The sequence below is a fragment of the Poecilia reticulata genome, linkage group LG5, assembly GCF_000633615.1.
Source record: "Poecilia reticulata strain Guanapo linkage group LG5, Guppy_female_1.0+MT, whole genome shotgun sequence".
Classification (NCBI taxonomy): domain Eukaryota; kingdom Metazoa; phylum Chordata; class Actinopteri; order Cyprinodontiformes; family Poeciliidae; genus Poecilia; species Poecilia reticulata.
In genome coordinates, this window is record NC_024335.1 from 23,840,787 (window position 1) to 23,857,122 (window position 16,336).

Here is a 16,336-nt window from a genome sequence, read left to right on the forward strand (position 1 = left end):
TATATATAATTATTGTACCACTGTTAAAAGATAAATTATAAAAATAGAAGTGGAAACAAGCAAAACACTGATCAGCAATTATCAGTGTTTGCTGATAATTGCAAACTGTAATGCAAAGAAAATATAAATAAAAGGAAAGATTTTTTTATGGATTATTCAAGAGGGTATAAATTCATTTGCAACAAACCATTTTAATCAACAATAAATAAAATTTTTTTTTTTGGTCAATACTGATCCTCCTTTAACATTGAATTCTGAGGTTAATGTCTCAAACAAAACAAAGCTAAATTCCTGGTCAAGTGAATATAATTTTAATCTCCATCAGCCAGGGATTTGAATAATTTTGGTCTTTCCTGTAAATCTACAACAATTAGAAAACATCAGTTGTTTTCACTCAGTCATTGAGTTTACAAACCTGAACAGAAAAGAGAATACTAACTATTATAACACAGTCACATTAATAAGAAAACTGTTTCATCTTAAAGAACTGGTACAACCAAGGAAGCAAGACTTTCAGCAGATAAGAAGACGACTTAAAACTGTACAAGAAAAGTTTCTCCATTTGATTTTTCTCACTTTTCAGCTATTTGTTATGGAACATGCTGGAGTTGGACATTTGGAAATGCCTTATAGCCGACCCGGGATGCACATCCCACCAGAAGGAGACCCAGATAAAGATCCTGGATATGCTGGAGAGACTATGTTTCCTGATTGGCCTGGGAACGCCTGGAGGTTCCCCCAGAGGAACTGACCCAAGCAGCTGGGGAGAAGGAAGTCTGGGTCCCACAGCTTAGGCTGCTTCCCCCACATCCCAACTCGGATTAAGTGGAAGCTCATGGATGAAAGGGGGCAGCCTTTTAAAAATCTTGGTATCTGGGTAATGGGAAACTTCTGTGCTGGAAGGCCAGTAGACTGAACATTTAAACCTCTTTTACCTCCAACATCTGATTCAAGTCATTGGACTAACTCCTTAGCCTGTCACCAAGGCATGCAAGAGCCTAAAACTTATGCAGTCATTCGAATCATGTGTGCTTGCATGCAATATGCAAGACTCGTGCTGTCAAAGTCTTGAGTCGCCCTCACTTGTTCTCTGCTGTTTTTGTAATGCCAGCTGCACCCCAGACGCCATACACTAAAAATGTTAATCATTTTGTATTCGTTTAAAAATATAAGTACGATGCTCTGTTTTCCTTTGCATTGTTATGGCTGCACCAAACCTTAACAAACCTCTTTGGACTTGCAAGTTTCTTCTTGTCAACCGTGGCTTTCAAACTCCTGACAGCAACACGAGTGATCTCTATTCTAGGAGAAATGACGATATTGTGTAGTTCCAGTTTGTTTTTGGTAAGTAAACTTCTGGCCCAAACTGTGATTGTTGCGCCAGCGCTTTGCTTAACGCTGCATCAGTGTGAAGCTGCATGTGTGGAATTAAAAATAGAAGCCTTTTGATTTAAACATGTGGTGACATTGCAACCTTTATATCGTCGTAAGTGTCGCTAGGCAGAAGTCTGCCAGCTTTGGTGAACATCTTCCACCAGATGGCCAGTAGACAGGTCACATATGTAGCGGCTCAAATTGCGTCATTGCTGAAAATCCAAGTTGAAGAAAGAAACTGCCTCATAATCTTCTATGTGAATATGATAGAACTATTTTAAATTGAAGAAGACAACTACTTTAGATTTTATTTTACAGCAGGACATAAAAAGTATAACTCATTGGCCCAGTCAGTAAACATAAATTATTAGTATCCCCACTATCTGAACACTTTTGCTGGACCAACATTTTTTTTTTTAAATACTGGATCAGGACAGCGCTCCTGAGACCAGCATAGCTTGTTTGCCTCACTTGGTGCTAGTTAAAGAGAGCAAACACAAGCTGGCAGCGAGGCTTGATCTCGCTCACTTAAAAGGTAACTCTGCCAACTTTATGTCTGTTAACGTGCCCACGTGTCTGCATGCAGATGTGATGGAGGCAGAACAGCCGCCGAGCTGGTTGTCAGTCAGAAACGGATCTGACAGAGAATTTCCCACTTGCGTCGACTCGCAGACAGTTTCTGTCTAACAGCCACAGATGGAGAGTGGGAGCTGTTGTTACAAGAGCACTTTGTCGCTGTGCTTCATGTTCCAGCCCACTACTTTCTAGGTTCTGCGACATCATTTTAAATGTCGGAGTTTCTGTTTCCAAAATGTAAAAAAATAAATAAATAAATAAATAAAACAAGAGGTAATTTTTTTTTGTTTTTAAATGTGATAAACACAATTAAAGCATGTTTAGTTTTCCATTGAATGAAAGCTAAAAAAGTAACAAAGTAACTCTAAATAAGCAACTCTTATCAGACGTTGGCATCGAGTGCAGCAAAAGTCCACCCAGTTTGCCAAGATCTTATTGGCATGCAGAATGTTAATGCCTGGCACTTCCAAGTATAATAGCCCACCAAATATTGAATCAGTTGGGATTGCAGCATTACACACTTTGATGCTATGATTCAATATACTATGCAGCTCTAATTTTATTTCATTTCAACCCGTAGGTCAAGCAAGAAAGCTTGAGTTTCCGTTGCCCGGGAATGGGTTAAGACCTGCCTGCTGCGGGTTTCTGCTGTGTGACCGGAGCGGTCTGTGGAAGGATGGCACAAAGTGGGCACAGATGGGAGCCAGCCACACTCATCTTCATGTCCCCCCCTCCCACTCCCACGTCATCCCCGCATAATTATCACATCTAACCTCACAACACTCTCTCCCCCCCTTGCATCTCATTTCTCACATTCTGGGATATTTTTTGCCTCCACTCTGTTGCTTCAACACTGCGCGGTTTTCATCGTCCTGTTTTGCTCTAGTGTCGTAACTCGAACCTATTCGAACAATAATGTCAGTGCCCTTTTAAAAAAAAAATCGACGTTACATGTCTGACAACAGTGACTGACGTCTGTTTAATGTGAGAAAATCTGCCATCACCCGACACTGTGCTCTACAGTGAGTCAGAGAACAAAGATCACCTGCCATTGACAGGGAAATTACTTATTCCAGCCAGCAGGAGGTATACCCACATTTGTTTACAAAGAGGACATGAGTCACTGCAAACAGAAGCAGCCATGCAGCTGTGTTAGCATTGTCAGAATAAATTAGCGCCACAATGAAACGAAATGCAGATCTAAAGCGGCTTGAAGAGGTACTCATACCACATATACATTTTTTTTTTATGTTACAGCAGCCTTCAGTGTATTTTTGTTAGGATGTCACATGACAAACTAACAAGAAAAAGAGCATGATTGTAAGGTTGAAGGAAAGGAATTCATTAGAGATGTGCCGATCAGGTTTTTTCCTGCCGATACCGATCACCCATGAGGCCGATCACCGATACCGATCACATAATTATTTTTATTTTTATTTTATCATAAACACTACCGGTTACATTATGTGGAAAAAGGAACCATGAATTCACCTTAATTTAGACAAAAACTTGTTTTTAATAACTTTTTCCAAGAAGAAAACTAAACAAAACAGGCATTGTGCAAATTGTACTGCTATCAGTAATACTATCTTTAACAGACTGATAACATATAAAGGCTCTGAAGAGGCTAAATAATACAAAGAGCCAAAATAAAACCTCTCAACATTGCCAAAGAAATTCAAGTATAAAACTTAACATTCAAAGGCAAAAACAGGATCCATTACAATAAGCAATCCTGAGTTACTGAATGAAAACTTCCTGATAGCATGGCGGCTAGCTGATTACTGCTAGTTCTGAGTGGCTGTTTCTGACTGAGTGGAGTAATTATGCAGAGCAGGGAGGAGATCGATTTATTTTTTTAGAGATTATCTGTCTCATGTTAGGACAGCGAAAGTTTTAATACGTATGTAAAATGTATTTTTTTTAGTTAGATGCTGCAGCTTTAAGCAGAGGTTCGGTGTGAGAGTCACTACCAGGTGGAGCAGAGGCGGCACTCCGTCTGTGAAATATTACTACCTGTAGCGTAGCAGCGGTTCAAAAGCGAGAGCAGAACCAGCGTCTTACGTCGCAGTTCAAAGACTTAAATAATTTTGCGGGTTATTTGTTTAGCTTTCTGACCGTCATGCTAATAATCCGGGTGAGTGGTTGTAGCTGTGCGCTGCTTTACCTGCTATCTGATCCTCCATATGTCTTTTTTACTGCAGTGAGCCTCGATGTAGCCRAACTYCGTCAAGTATAGCATTGTTTTTATGTCGTATTAGCTTCGTTGTGTTGATGCTTTTTGACGTGCTTCAATTTTCCGCCGCAACACGCAAACTTCCCCATTCACTCAGTGCGTTATAGTTACACATCGCATAGAATTTGTTGCTGCGCGTTTGCGCAGTCTGAAGGAAAGAGGAGACCAGCTGCACAGGCAGGCTGCGAAATGAGATGCAGGTGATCGGTATCAGCAACCAGAGCCAATGATCGCCGATCATGCACTTTTTCACGAAAATCGGCCGATTATGATCGGTGACCGATCGATCGGCACACCTCTAGAATTCATGGTTTTGAAAAAAATAAAAATCTGAATAGCATCCAATATGTTGCAGAACTACATTTTGACGGAGAACTACTGTCAGTTTTCCCCATTCATTTTCACAAAGTAGCTTAAGCTCAGTCGGATCGGATGGCAAAGCTGTGCGAACCTCTGTGAACGTCAACGTTCAAGTTCTGCGTCTGTTTGATTCGAGTCTGGAGTTTCACCGAAACCATTCTTTTGTAGCTCTAGCTTTACGTTTAGAGTCGCCGACACTGCTCAGCTCAAATAATTTAGTTTTCTTCCAGGCGTGCAGTATATGTAGCTCCATTCATATTCCCATCAACTCTGACCGGGTCGCTCCTCCTGAGATACGATGGGCCTTTAGATTCGCTTCTCTGATTAATGCTCTCCTTGCCTGGCTGGTCAGATTGTGCGGATGGCCATTTCTTGGCAGTTGTATTATATGTCATTTTCACAGTGATAGATGGTTATGTTCAAAGCTTAGGGTACTGTTTATTATTCACAACTTCATCCTTGTGAATAAAACACAACCTTTGGTCTTGGTATTCAATAATGTCCTAAAGAAGAAGAAGAAAAAAACTCAGAGGCTTTCACAGAACATCTGGACCTTTAATTAACTTAAATTAATTTACATAGATATATTTAATTTAATAATTAGGTGACACCAGACATTGTTTGTAATGGATTTTAATTAGGCTAGTCGGATCGATGGGACTGAACTGATGACTGCACGCACAAGTAACTTTCAAATGTTTGTTTTTCTTTTCTTATGCATTACTTCGTTTGTCTATCCCATGTCAACGTGAAACGTTTTGCAACATTTTTGCTAGAAATATAACTGGTTTGCAGTCAACTTTCTTTTAATTGTGTTTAAAAAAAATGTAGCAGCTCTGACTCCAATTTCACCTTAATCACCACTGCAATAGCTGAACATCCCACGCCGACTGTTTTCTTAGTCTGATTTTCCCCGTTTCCACTCAGAGTGATTTATCCGCAGAGATTGTTCAGGATCCCCGCCTCTCTCCTGCATGGACGCATCAAGTGGATTGGCCTGTCAGCGAGGCTTCTGCACAGAGCTACTCCCTGTCAACACTGGAGGTCTTTGATAAGACACAACAGCAAGTATCCAAACACAGAGAGGGATAAAAACCGTCCTCCCACAGTCCTTCCCTCCCTATCATACATCTCGCTGCATCTCCTGCTCTCCTCTCTGATGGACTAGAGTGTGTTAGCCAAACCAGTAGTTCGCTAATGATATCATTCAGGCCTCTAGCTATCATTCACATCCCACACAGTGGCAAGTACAAACAGCCGCCCCGACTGCATCTCATCTCTGCTTCCCTCTAGATAACACACCCCAGAGACAACAGACAATTAGGAGAGGGAGGAACATCACTCCGTGTACTTGACTTGTCTGGTCTTTTCGACCGCGGTTGTTTTGTTTGTCTGAAGCGCCGCAGCCGCAAAAAGGCAGAAATTTGTTGGGAGGCTGCTGTCCAAGCCGGCGGAGAGGTGTTTTACAAAAAAGGCGGTGGGTGATTTCATTTTTCACAGGTAGCTGGGGGAAGCCAACTGGGACTCATGTGGCCTGAGTGAGTGGCAGAACGTGGTAAATAATGGGAAGGCTGTGGTGCTTTTTGCCTCGGCAACCAAACACTGAAGTGTTGTTTCTGAGCGAGGCTGTCAAAAAAAAAAAAAAAAAAAACTGATTCGTATAACGAGGCCTTTTAAGCGCCTCAACGTGAACAGTAAAGAAGGATGCATAAAGGCTGTATAAACTTTAAAAGTGGCTCTGCAACACAAATGAAACTATTTCCACTTCTTCCTAATTGCCTTAAGCCAAGTCTTCTGGGACTTGTTGGAAGAAAAGTAATTTTAAAAGCAATTCTTTGCTTCGGGCTGCTAATGTGCCTTCGGATGAATACACAGAAAAGAAATACATGGCAGAGAAACAAGGTGACAAGTAATGAGGATTTATTCCCTTCATCCATTCTGCTCTCAGGCCAACGTTGTATTTTCTTCCTGGTCATATTTCTTGAGCTTGTTTGCAACTTTAGGGCAGGTTAAGGAAGGCACAGGTTGAAATGCCAATAGGCTGCCATAGAAATAAAGATGCTCATTAAAACAGAAACTGCAAGTAACACCTGGAGATGGATTAGAAGTTTGGGAAATCCCAACTCTCTTTCAATCACACACCATCACCACACATGGTCTGGTTACCAGTACACAAACATTCTGAGAGCAGAACGGATGAAAGGAATTCATTAGCATTATTTGTTGCCTAATAATAAATTGTTTAAAAGTCCATTTAATGAAATGCCAGAAAAAGTGCCTTGAGCGACCATCTTTTTTTTCCCTGTACGGATCCTAGGAATGCAGTACAGGCCCTCCTCCAGCTGTTGCTGTTCACTGACGAGGTACCCTAAATGACACCAACTATCCCTTGTGTCACTGACAGAAGTTTGAAAGCCAAGTCTGTGAAGTTGCTGACTGTACAGGCTTTCTTAGCAGATAGCTCAACTCTAATATCAGCTAGCTAGCATGCTTACCATAAGGTTACTTATTGAGATAAGCTACCACAGGTACAGTCCTTTAGTTTTTACTTGAAGTAGCAACACTGACTTTATCTGAGAACATTTTTGACAATTTTTACTTTACCCAACCTTTTTTTTTTTTACCTTTTTGGATTCAATTAGAGCTCACTCACTAAATAAGATAAGTTACCCTTCCAATTAATATATTATTTTCTTAATGAGACTAGGACATTTTAAAACATAAATGCAAATTAAGGTAAGGTATCAATTCCTACACATGATGAAAAGACTCAAGATGCATTATTCTTACCAAACTGAGGGGCTTCGACACCCTTTCTAAATCCTTCTTGGTTTAACCTTGCTAGACTGGCATCACAGAGACAAACATATATGGTTATCTCTTCCCGAGTATGAAAAATGGTTGTTTTTCATCCACTGCATAATGCATCTCCTTTAGCTAAAAATACTCTAAGAGGCGACGCAATGCAAGCCCCAATATGTCCGATTCATGTGATAAGAGGAAGACGAATTTATGAGCTGTTGAAAAGGCAGAACATTAGCGTTTCCTCTGGAGCTTTTTTTTTTTTTTAAACACTGTTTGTCTTGGTCTGAGCTGCTTCTGTACAATGTAGTTTTTATTTAAAGGTTATGCAAAAGCCAGCACATTTGAAATCAAGTTGCAGAGAGAAAAAACTGGTTAAAAATAAAGTTAACTGCATACTATTTAAGGGAAATAAAATCTTTCATTGCGCAAAATTTCTGTTTCAGTTTTAATTTCAATCCATCATGTTAAGCAGTAAGAGCCAAAACGTTTCAAAAGGAGAGACGCTCTTTGCGCCACATTTTCAGAAAACGATCTTCTTTGCCTCCAATGTTTGCAAATAAACAAGGAGGCTCATTTTATAATTGGCGCACAAAACCAGTGATCCTGTTCATTTACCAAGTATTAAGTTAATGAACAAATAATGGCTTCAAATGAATGTGAAAATTAAACGAGAGCTTTTTCTAACTAAATATCAATATGCCATCATTATGAAACGGCCCTTAGAGTATCCAAATCAAATTACATCTGCTGTTACGCGGTGACATGCGGGGCCCCGAATGCCCCGAAAGTCAAGATCCAGTGGAAGTCTATTTTTTTCTGTCTTGCTTTTACCAAGTACAGCTCGGTCCCTTCAGGCTGCGCTCAGACTGAGCTGGTAATTACACGTGGCATCCTGGGAGTTCTGGCATGTATAATTACTGGTGAAGATAAGCAGGCTGCTGGAGGCAGGACACAGTTTTCCCCTCCGCCACCGTTGTGGAGATGGTTTACCACTTCTTGGCCAGCTGGACACCGTGGGCACTCCTCCAGCCAGATGTCACAGAGCAGGGAGTTAATATGTGGGTGAATAACATCTTCCATGTCCTGACGGGCGTGGCCCGTTTCCTGCTGTGTGCTCCTATGATGAATATTCCGCTTCAATAAGCTGAGCGTCACAGGCTGACGAGCTAAGACTGATGCTACGAGACATTTAAGCAGAGAAAAATACCATCTGATGAAATGCAACGGGTTTGTTTTTTTTAAAAATGAACCCACCTTTCTGATCAACTCTGCCAAGCCCACAGCAGCATCGGTATGTACTGTAACCGCGCCGATAACTTTATTACCTAAACCCGGCTTGTTCAAAGGTTGCGCATACTTTTACCCTCGGAACCCTCTTAATTCTTTGGGGTCGTAATTTCAAGGAGGTCTCAAAAGCAATTCGTAGAGATTTTGATTCATTTTGACAAGTTTGCCAATCTTCTGGCTGCACAGCCACGATGTGAATCTCATGTACATCGTAAGAAGGGTTTCCCCCAGAAAACGTACTTAGCCCAGTGGTCCGGGTGCTAGGAAAGTTCACCCGCCCACCATGTTTTTGTTTTAAAAAATGTTAAAAGTCGTCTGGAAACGTATATATGCTCTCACATCTGTCTCGCTGTGTGCACAGAACAAGCCTTTGTAGTTGCACCTTTAGAGGTTTACATTGAGCAAGCCGAAGCTTTTATACTTGACACGTACCTTGGTGCAGTAGCTACTTGCCGAAAAACAAAACAAACAAAAAAAACCTTCATAAGGGGATCATATTCAAGTGAAGCTGCTCTGCAAGAACGCCTCCCAAATAGATCATCTTGAATGAAAGGTGGTGTGTCTGATCTGCGCTGAGTTACAAAAATTCAGAAATGCACAACTAAGCGCTGAAAGACAGTGCGATTGGTGCTCTCCCCAAGTCTTGCACCCAGTTTAATACTTTAACTAAACCCATCAGTGAAATCACTGTATAAAAACACAGTTTTATTATAACGAAGCAGCGCTTAACCTGGTGTGTGTGTGTGTGTGGGGGGGAGAGAAAGGGACAACTGAAGCCAGGTGGCCCAGAAATATTCTGCAGTTTGGAAATCCTTCAAAGTTGCAAAAAGTTATAGTGTGGAAACCAAAGAAGTCCTACTTTTCTCTAATTAAGACAACAAAGGTTTTAGTTAGCAAACTATAAGCAGCCTGTCTTTTATGTAGCTGAATGCATGTCCCTGTAAAGTAGCAAGCACAGCTAATTAACAAGGTAGCCAGAATAAACAGCAGGAAGTTCTGATCTGCAATTTAGCAGGAGGATGTTCCATAATTTTGTTTAAGTATATATGTAAAAATATACAATGTAAATGTCAGTAGTAACATTTTTGCAGCTGTAATAATAAAGGTTATGTTATTTCAACAGAAGTAGGAATTCGCAGAGAGAATCTTATCCCAGCCGTTGCCTACGTGAAAAAGGTGCTTCATCACAGAGAGAGAAATATCGCCTGAGCACAGTCTTGCATAACATTGACTTGAAAACCTGTGGGACTGCACTCCAGAGCTTCAGTGTATTTATTTCTCATTTTGGATCCAATTTTAAAAAGCAGGCACCTTCTTACCACGAGCCTCCCTTTCATGTTGCTGCTGTCGACTGACAGACAAGCAGCGGTAAAATGGTAGTAAATTTTACCGGGGAGTGCAGGGATGCTCGGCGCTCTGATCTGAAATTCCGATTGATGAGCAGGATCACTGCAAGGCTCCCGAGGTGGGTGAGAATACTGCCATTTTTTACACCGCCGTCCTCCGCAGCACTTCTACACCTCTCTCCCCCCCCACCCGTTTCTCCCTGCCACTCCCAAAACACGTCTGTAAATTTCCACCTCGACCGTGGCATGAAGGGAACACGAGTGGCTCGGCACGAGAACGAGCGGGTAGTAAGAGTCTGACGCATCTTCCGCACAGAATCATTTGTAGTTTAAAAAAAAAAAAAAAAACTCCACCAACTCAGATATGCAGCCTGTTACTCCTGCGAGATCAATGAAACGTGTGTGTCTGAGTTTTACCTCTCTAATACTTTATCAGTTTATTTCTCATGGTTCAAAGCCAATCATCTGAACGTTATGCGACGCACACACTTCATTTTCTTGTGGAAATTTCTTGCAGAGCACCAAACAGGCAACACACATTAAGATTCTTCACTCCTTTTATTTCTGCAAGACAACAAAGAGCTAAAACTGAGAAACAATTAATTTGTTGGGGTTTTTTTGTCGTTATTCTTGTGATTGCTTGACAAGTTAGCCAACCCACTAAGTTGCTGTATTCGTAAAATCTTGATGGAAAGGTGTTTTGTAACAGCTACAGGCCTTCATGCAAACACAAACAGCATGTGCGTGATCACAACAAGCAGGGGAAATAAGATGAATGCGATCTTTGCATCGACATCACAACAGATCAGTAAAGCTAATCAAACCACTCTGGAACATCACAAAAAGCCACACATACAGTCAAACGGATTCAGGCAGCGCATTGAAAGAACACTCTTTAATTGGTTAATGTGGGCTAGCTTTAATTCTTAATCTTCAGGACTGGCACCTATTAGCTTTGATCATGCTCATTAAATAAAAACGTTACAACCACTGGAATAATAGATGACTGCAAATGAACTGCTGATAATCACATGGATCAAGAGTCAGACCTCAGATAAAGACCACTGAATTAGGGCAGCAGTCATCAGCTGCTTGGCCAAGGACGAAATTCAGCTTTATTTCGTTAGGATGAAACTGGCTAATGGATGAGTCACGTTTTCTTTGCCATTATAATAAATTACTTTCAAAGATCTATGGTTTGGAGGATGCTCCTGCTCCCTGCATAAACTCAACCAGAAATGCCAACGATGCCATCTAGTGTCCACCACGGCTCCCACCTGCTCGCAGTTGTCAATTTAGAAATCAATTGAGAGAATAGATGTGGGACAACATTTATTTCTGCCATTCTTCTGGCGAGGTGCTGTGTGCACAGCAAAAGTGTAGCCCAAAAGTTGAAGTTTGGTTCAGTCAGACTATTGGTATACAACCAATACTTAAAACAAAATCCTGCAGCTCCTTCAGGGCTGTTGATGGCCTCCATGCTGCCTCTCTGCCCAATTTGTGTCTTGATTTGATTTTGATTTTTGAGTAGATGGTACAATCAGTTGAACAGCCTGAAGGATAACATGAAAAGCCCACTTAAACAATGGTTTCAAGCATGCTCAATGATACAACGCAATTTGTATTAAAATTTATTTCTGTAAAAAAAAATTATTTTTTTTTAATTCTGTTATGTTATTGTTGCTTCAAATTTCCTCCAGTTATTGATGACTCTCTTGTGTAAAATGCCACTTGTACAACTTCACTTTATTCAAGTTCACTAGACCTGATGGAGGATGAAACCTCAAGTAAATGTTGAACCTCTTTTCCGAGAGAGATTTGATTGTTTAAGTCTTAGAGAGTGAATGTCAAGTCAAAGGTAGAAAAGCTTTTTTTTTTTTTTTTTCCCCCAATTCTGTTGAAAAAAAATCATGGGATTTTGGAAGTACTGTGAACACTTTTATATAAACACTAGCACTTCTGAAGAGTTCAGAACATGGTTGGTGAGTGGAAAACAGCTTGTCACTAAACTCAATGTAAAGATTTCCTAAAATTATACTATATGTGTTAGTTAATCCAGATATTTCACTGAGTTGAGATTTCAACAGGATGGCAGAGTGGCAAAACAGTTACAGTTTCTAAATCTGACAATCTTTCCGGAGTTCATCTCAAGGCGCGTTTTGATCGTGTTTGCTCAACTTTGAGAAGCTCGGCTGAAAATCTAAATCTTTATGGGAGAATTAAGAGTTCTGCAACGTAAAACCAGCAATTACTGTCAGGAAGGAATTTCATCTCCAAGCCAAAGCTCCGCTCCACCGAGCCTCTCAGTTTCACTTTGTTTTCGTTGTAGGTGGCGGCAGTTACAAAACAAACTAAAGGGAACATCATATAATTAAGGTGTTAGACATTTTATGAGCGTTAATCCCTCAGACATTGTTTAAACCTGCAATAACATGCAGAAGTGTTATACAATCAGATTCATGCGACGGCAATTCACACGGAAAGCTGCGAGAGCTTTTTGCCGCTCGGCCTCCCAGACCAGACAGTCCAACGTAAAAGGATCATTTACACTCTCAGGAACGAAAAAGTCACGAGGCCGGCACAGACCTCGGGCTCGCCAAAAACAGCAGAAAACCCTTCTAAGCTCGCATTGCCTCGGTTTTCCACTGGAATGACTCGGAGGCGGCAGTGCGACGAAAAAGCCGTGACTTAAAAAACAGGACAGAGAGCCGGTGGGTGTCAGCAGAAAAACAAACACCGTCTGGTCAGTGTGCCACAGTCTCTGAGGATCACAAACTTGAGGCTTGGCGTTGGCAGCTGAGCCTGAATAAACATTTCCAGTCAGACTCTGAACCGATCCGTCTGTCGATTGTCCACAGAACAGACTGACCGGTTGGCTGTTTGGACAAGTGTCTTCAATTTCCCATGTTGTCTACCATATGATCTAACTCTCCCAGTTATAAAAAAACAACAACAACAAAAAAAACTAATGACTCATGCTACTTAAAGTATTAAAGTTGTGTCTAGTTATTCTTTCCTTTTCAGTCAGCTGTTTATTCTTTGGATGGACGCTCCACCCACATCAGCCAGGATGTCAGACATTCTCGTCTAACCAACAGCTGTTGTGAGGGAAGTTTCTTGTTGACCGAAAACACAAAGAGAGTAGGAAACAACCACAGATCCCTGCTATGCAAAATTTGGTTTGGAGACCGGTTACACCTGTACAGTAAGAATCACGATCAAAACGCCCACAACGCTGTTCAGAGATCACTTAACTGACCACGTCTTATGTTCTCATTCGGAGCCTTGCTTGCATATTTAAGTTAAGAAAAAGGCACGTTGCAGGAAAGAGCCTGGAGCTGCAGATGAGCGAACGAGGGGGGGGGATAAAAAATACCAACAGTGCAACGTGGCAACTGAACAGCTGACTGCTTTCCTCATTCAGGCCCACACACACACACACACACGCACACACACACACACACACAACTACGTCTCCTTTAATGTTTGCACTGTTCCCTACACAGACACAATCATTTAAAAGAATGACATATTGTTGCAATTAAATGGGTAGTCGACGACAAACGCAGATTTAAAATTTTCCACAAATTTACTTCAGAAAACCCTTTAAAGCACAGAAAGAATCTCTATTTAAAGTTGTTGAGTAATTTTGGATAACTTCAATATGCAGTTTTAGATTGTGGATATTTTTTTTTTCTTGCTCATAAGAATATTTAAGTTTTGCCTTGACACACATAACAGTGCATTGGATGCAACACAAGCCCACACTGACTTGACACTGACGCCCAGGATTTGTACCAGTTGTCAACTTTGTACGAGCCGGTAAATAGTAACTTCAGTACAAACATGTAAGCAATTAACTTCGGCTTAGATTTGCAGATTATACAACATGTAAAAGGCATGGAAAAAAAAACCAAACAAACAAGGTCTTTAAAATTAAAATCTTCCACCAAAAAACTCTACTATAATAGTGCTATGGTGCTTAACGTGATAAAACTTTGTTTTATTCCCACTGAGGTTCTTAAGTTATTAGCGAGGGATTTTCCTCACAGATTACTCAGAGCCTCTTTTATTCAATTGTTTATTCCTTACAACATTAGAAAAGATCATTTGTTAGATTCTTATGACCACATTTTTCTTCAGGTCAGTAAAATTAAAATATAAAAAAAAGTTTGCCTGATTGTTTTTTTTTTTTAATTAATGGGGATAAAAAACCTTCAATTCATGTAAATCGTTTCTTTCAGTAATCTGTTATCTCCCCTTTGGCTAGATTAAATTGTTTATTTTGGGAGCCAAGTTCCTAAATATCTTGTGTGTTGTTACGTTTATTAAATGTCTAAAATAAATGAATCTATAACAACAATTCAAGGAAGTTTTTTTTGAACATATTGGAGTTTTTTAATTATTATTATTATTATTATTATTATTAATTATTCACACAATTAAGGTCTTTTCTCCACTATTATGCACGGTGATAACTTTTTTTAATTCAAATTTAAAAAATTTATAAGAGTTTGTGACAAAAGCTTGGAGTCATGATGAATGGGAACAGTCTTGTAATTCTTTAATTCTCTGTTGAACAATCTTTCCACTGAATTTGGTATTGAAGCCCAAAAAACGAAAAAAACCAATCCTCTTGATATTTCTGACAATATATCTCACTCAAATATCAAATTGAGGTTAAACCATATCTTGCCACTAGATATTTTCTAGAACATGAATATTGATACAGATCTTTGTTAATACATATGCACACTCCGTCTAAAACCCAAAACTTGTTGAATGGACATGTCAGTTCTCAAATTATGCAACTTCCTGAACGCCAACCTTCTGACTTTTGTCCAGGTCAAACAAACCGTATCTCCATAACTTTACCAACTTATCAGCACGCAGAGTACACCGTTTTTTACCGTTATGTCATGGGGTCAAGTACAGTTAAAATACAATGTATGGGGGCTCCGAGGCCCTGGGGGTCTCACCTTTTTGGGGTCATCGTAGAAAATCCCGATGGGCCTGAGGTTGGGGCCAATGCTGTAGGTCTCCGTGAAGGCTGCACCGCAGTCCTTGTAGGCGCCCTGCTTGAACTTATAGGCGACAGTAACGTTCCTAATCGGAGGAGCCCCCGTTTTAACGACAACCTCCGAAAGGAGCCCCGAGTACACCAGCAGCCCACCGACCGTTAGCACCAAACACAGCAGGAGGAAGAGTATCAGGAGCAGCAGGGCTGAATCGGACATGGTGCCGCTGAAGTCAGTCGGGGCAAATCCGAACCGTTCCCTCCAAGACACACGATAACAGTGACCGTCCAAACAACACAGAGAAGCGCTGTTGTTTCCGTTAAACACGACGCAGTGGAGACTGTTACTAGCATATAAACAAAACAGAAAGCTAAAGCACTGCGCTGGAAGTCTGGAAGGACCCTTCGGTGAAGGTATTTCCCCAAACAGTGAAGCACGCTTCCCGGATGGTCCATTGTTGCTAGTTAAGGAGGGGGAGAGTCGCTAATATAAGAAATATCGAGTTAATTTCTCCTCTCAAGTTTCACCAATAAAATACAAAGCATTTATATTAGTCAGAGAAAAACGCGGAATTCCCGTTGATAAAATTAATTAATAAACAGAAAGACGACAGCAAAGGTTTTAACTGCACAGAACCCCCCTATTTAACCGACTGTGGTGCAATCCAGGCGGTCATTAGGGAACGAGCTGTGAAAAGCGACAGAATCTAGTTTTTTTTTTTTTTTTTTTACCTCTTTACTACGAAGGATTTGTCAAATGTGACAGTTTGACTAAAAATGTAAATATTAAAAAAATAATTTTAAAATGTTTTCGGTATACATATATTTGGATAGAATTATTACAATGTGATTTATTGAATACAGAATTAAGTTACATGTATAATGAAATTGAAAAATATTTCATATGTAATTTATCCCAAAGGAAAATTAAATGCTGTAACTCATATCCAAGTATCTTCAAAGAGTCGTGGATGGTGATGCTGTGGGGCAGGAAGGAGCTCCTGTAGCAGTCAGTCTTGCAACCAATCTGAAAAGGCCTCCTAATGAAGACAGTCTCATAACTGTCATGACATTCCTGGGCAGCAGAGACTATATCCCACAGTAGCATATTCTGGTTGAAACCATCATCATTTGTTTTCCAGTATTGTACAATATTCCATCCAGATGCACAACATCCAAATCTTGCAAATTAACACTTTTTATTATATTTCCAAATTAGATATATTCATTTCTGTGTTTATTATTTCCCATTTGTGTGCTACAGTTGACCATAAAATAACTGAACCTGTCAGTGTGTTTCGTCAATAGATACCAACATTTTATAGGTTTACTTGC

At 40.3% G+C, this 16,336-nt stretch overlaps 1 protein-coding gene across 1 annotated transcript in view; it reads right to left on the reverse strand.

Annotated features, from left to right (window-relative positions):
• tex264a (testis expressed 264, ER-phagy receptor a) overlaps positions 1–15,442 on the reverse strand; it is a 75,022-nt gene extending 59,580 nt beyond the window's left edge. The window contains exon 1 of the mRNA XM_008409856.2: positions 14,964–15,442. Coding sequence (XP_008408078.1) covers positions 14,964–15,221 — 258 coding nt within the window. The 5' untranslated portion in view covers positions 15,222–15,442. The remainder of the gene's footprint in view (positions 1–14,963) is intronic.
• Between the last annotated feature and the right edge of the window lie 894 nt (positions 15,443–16,336).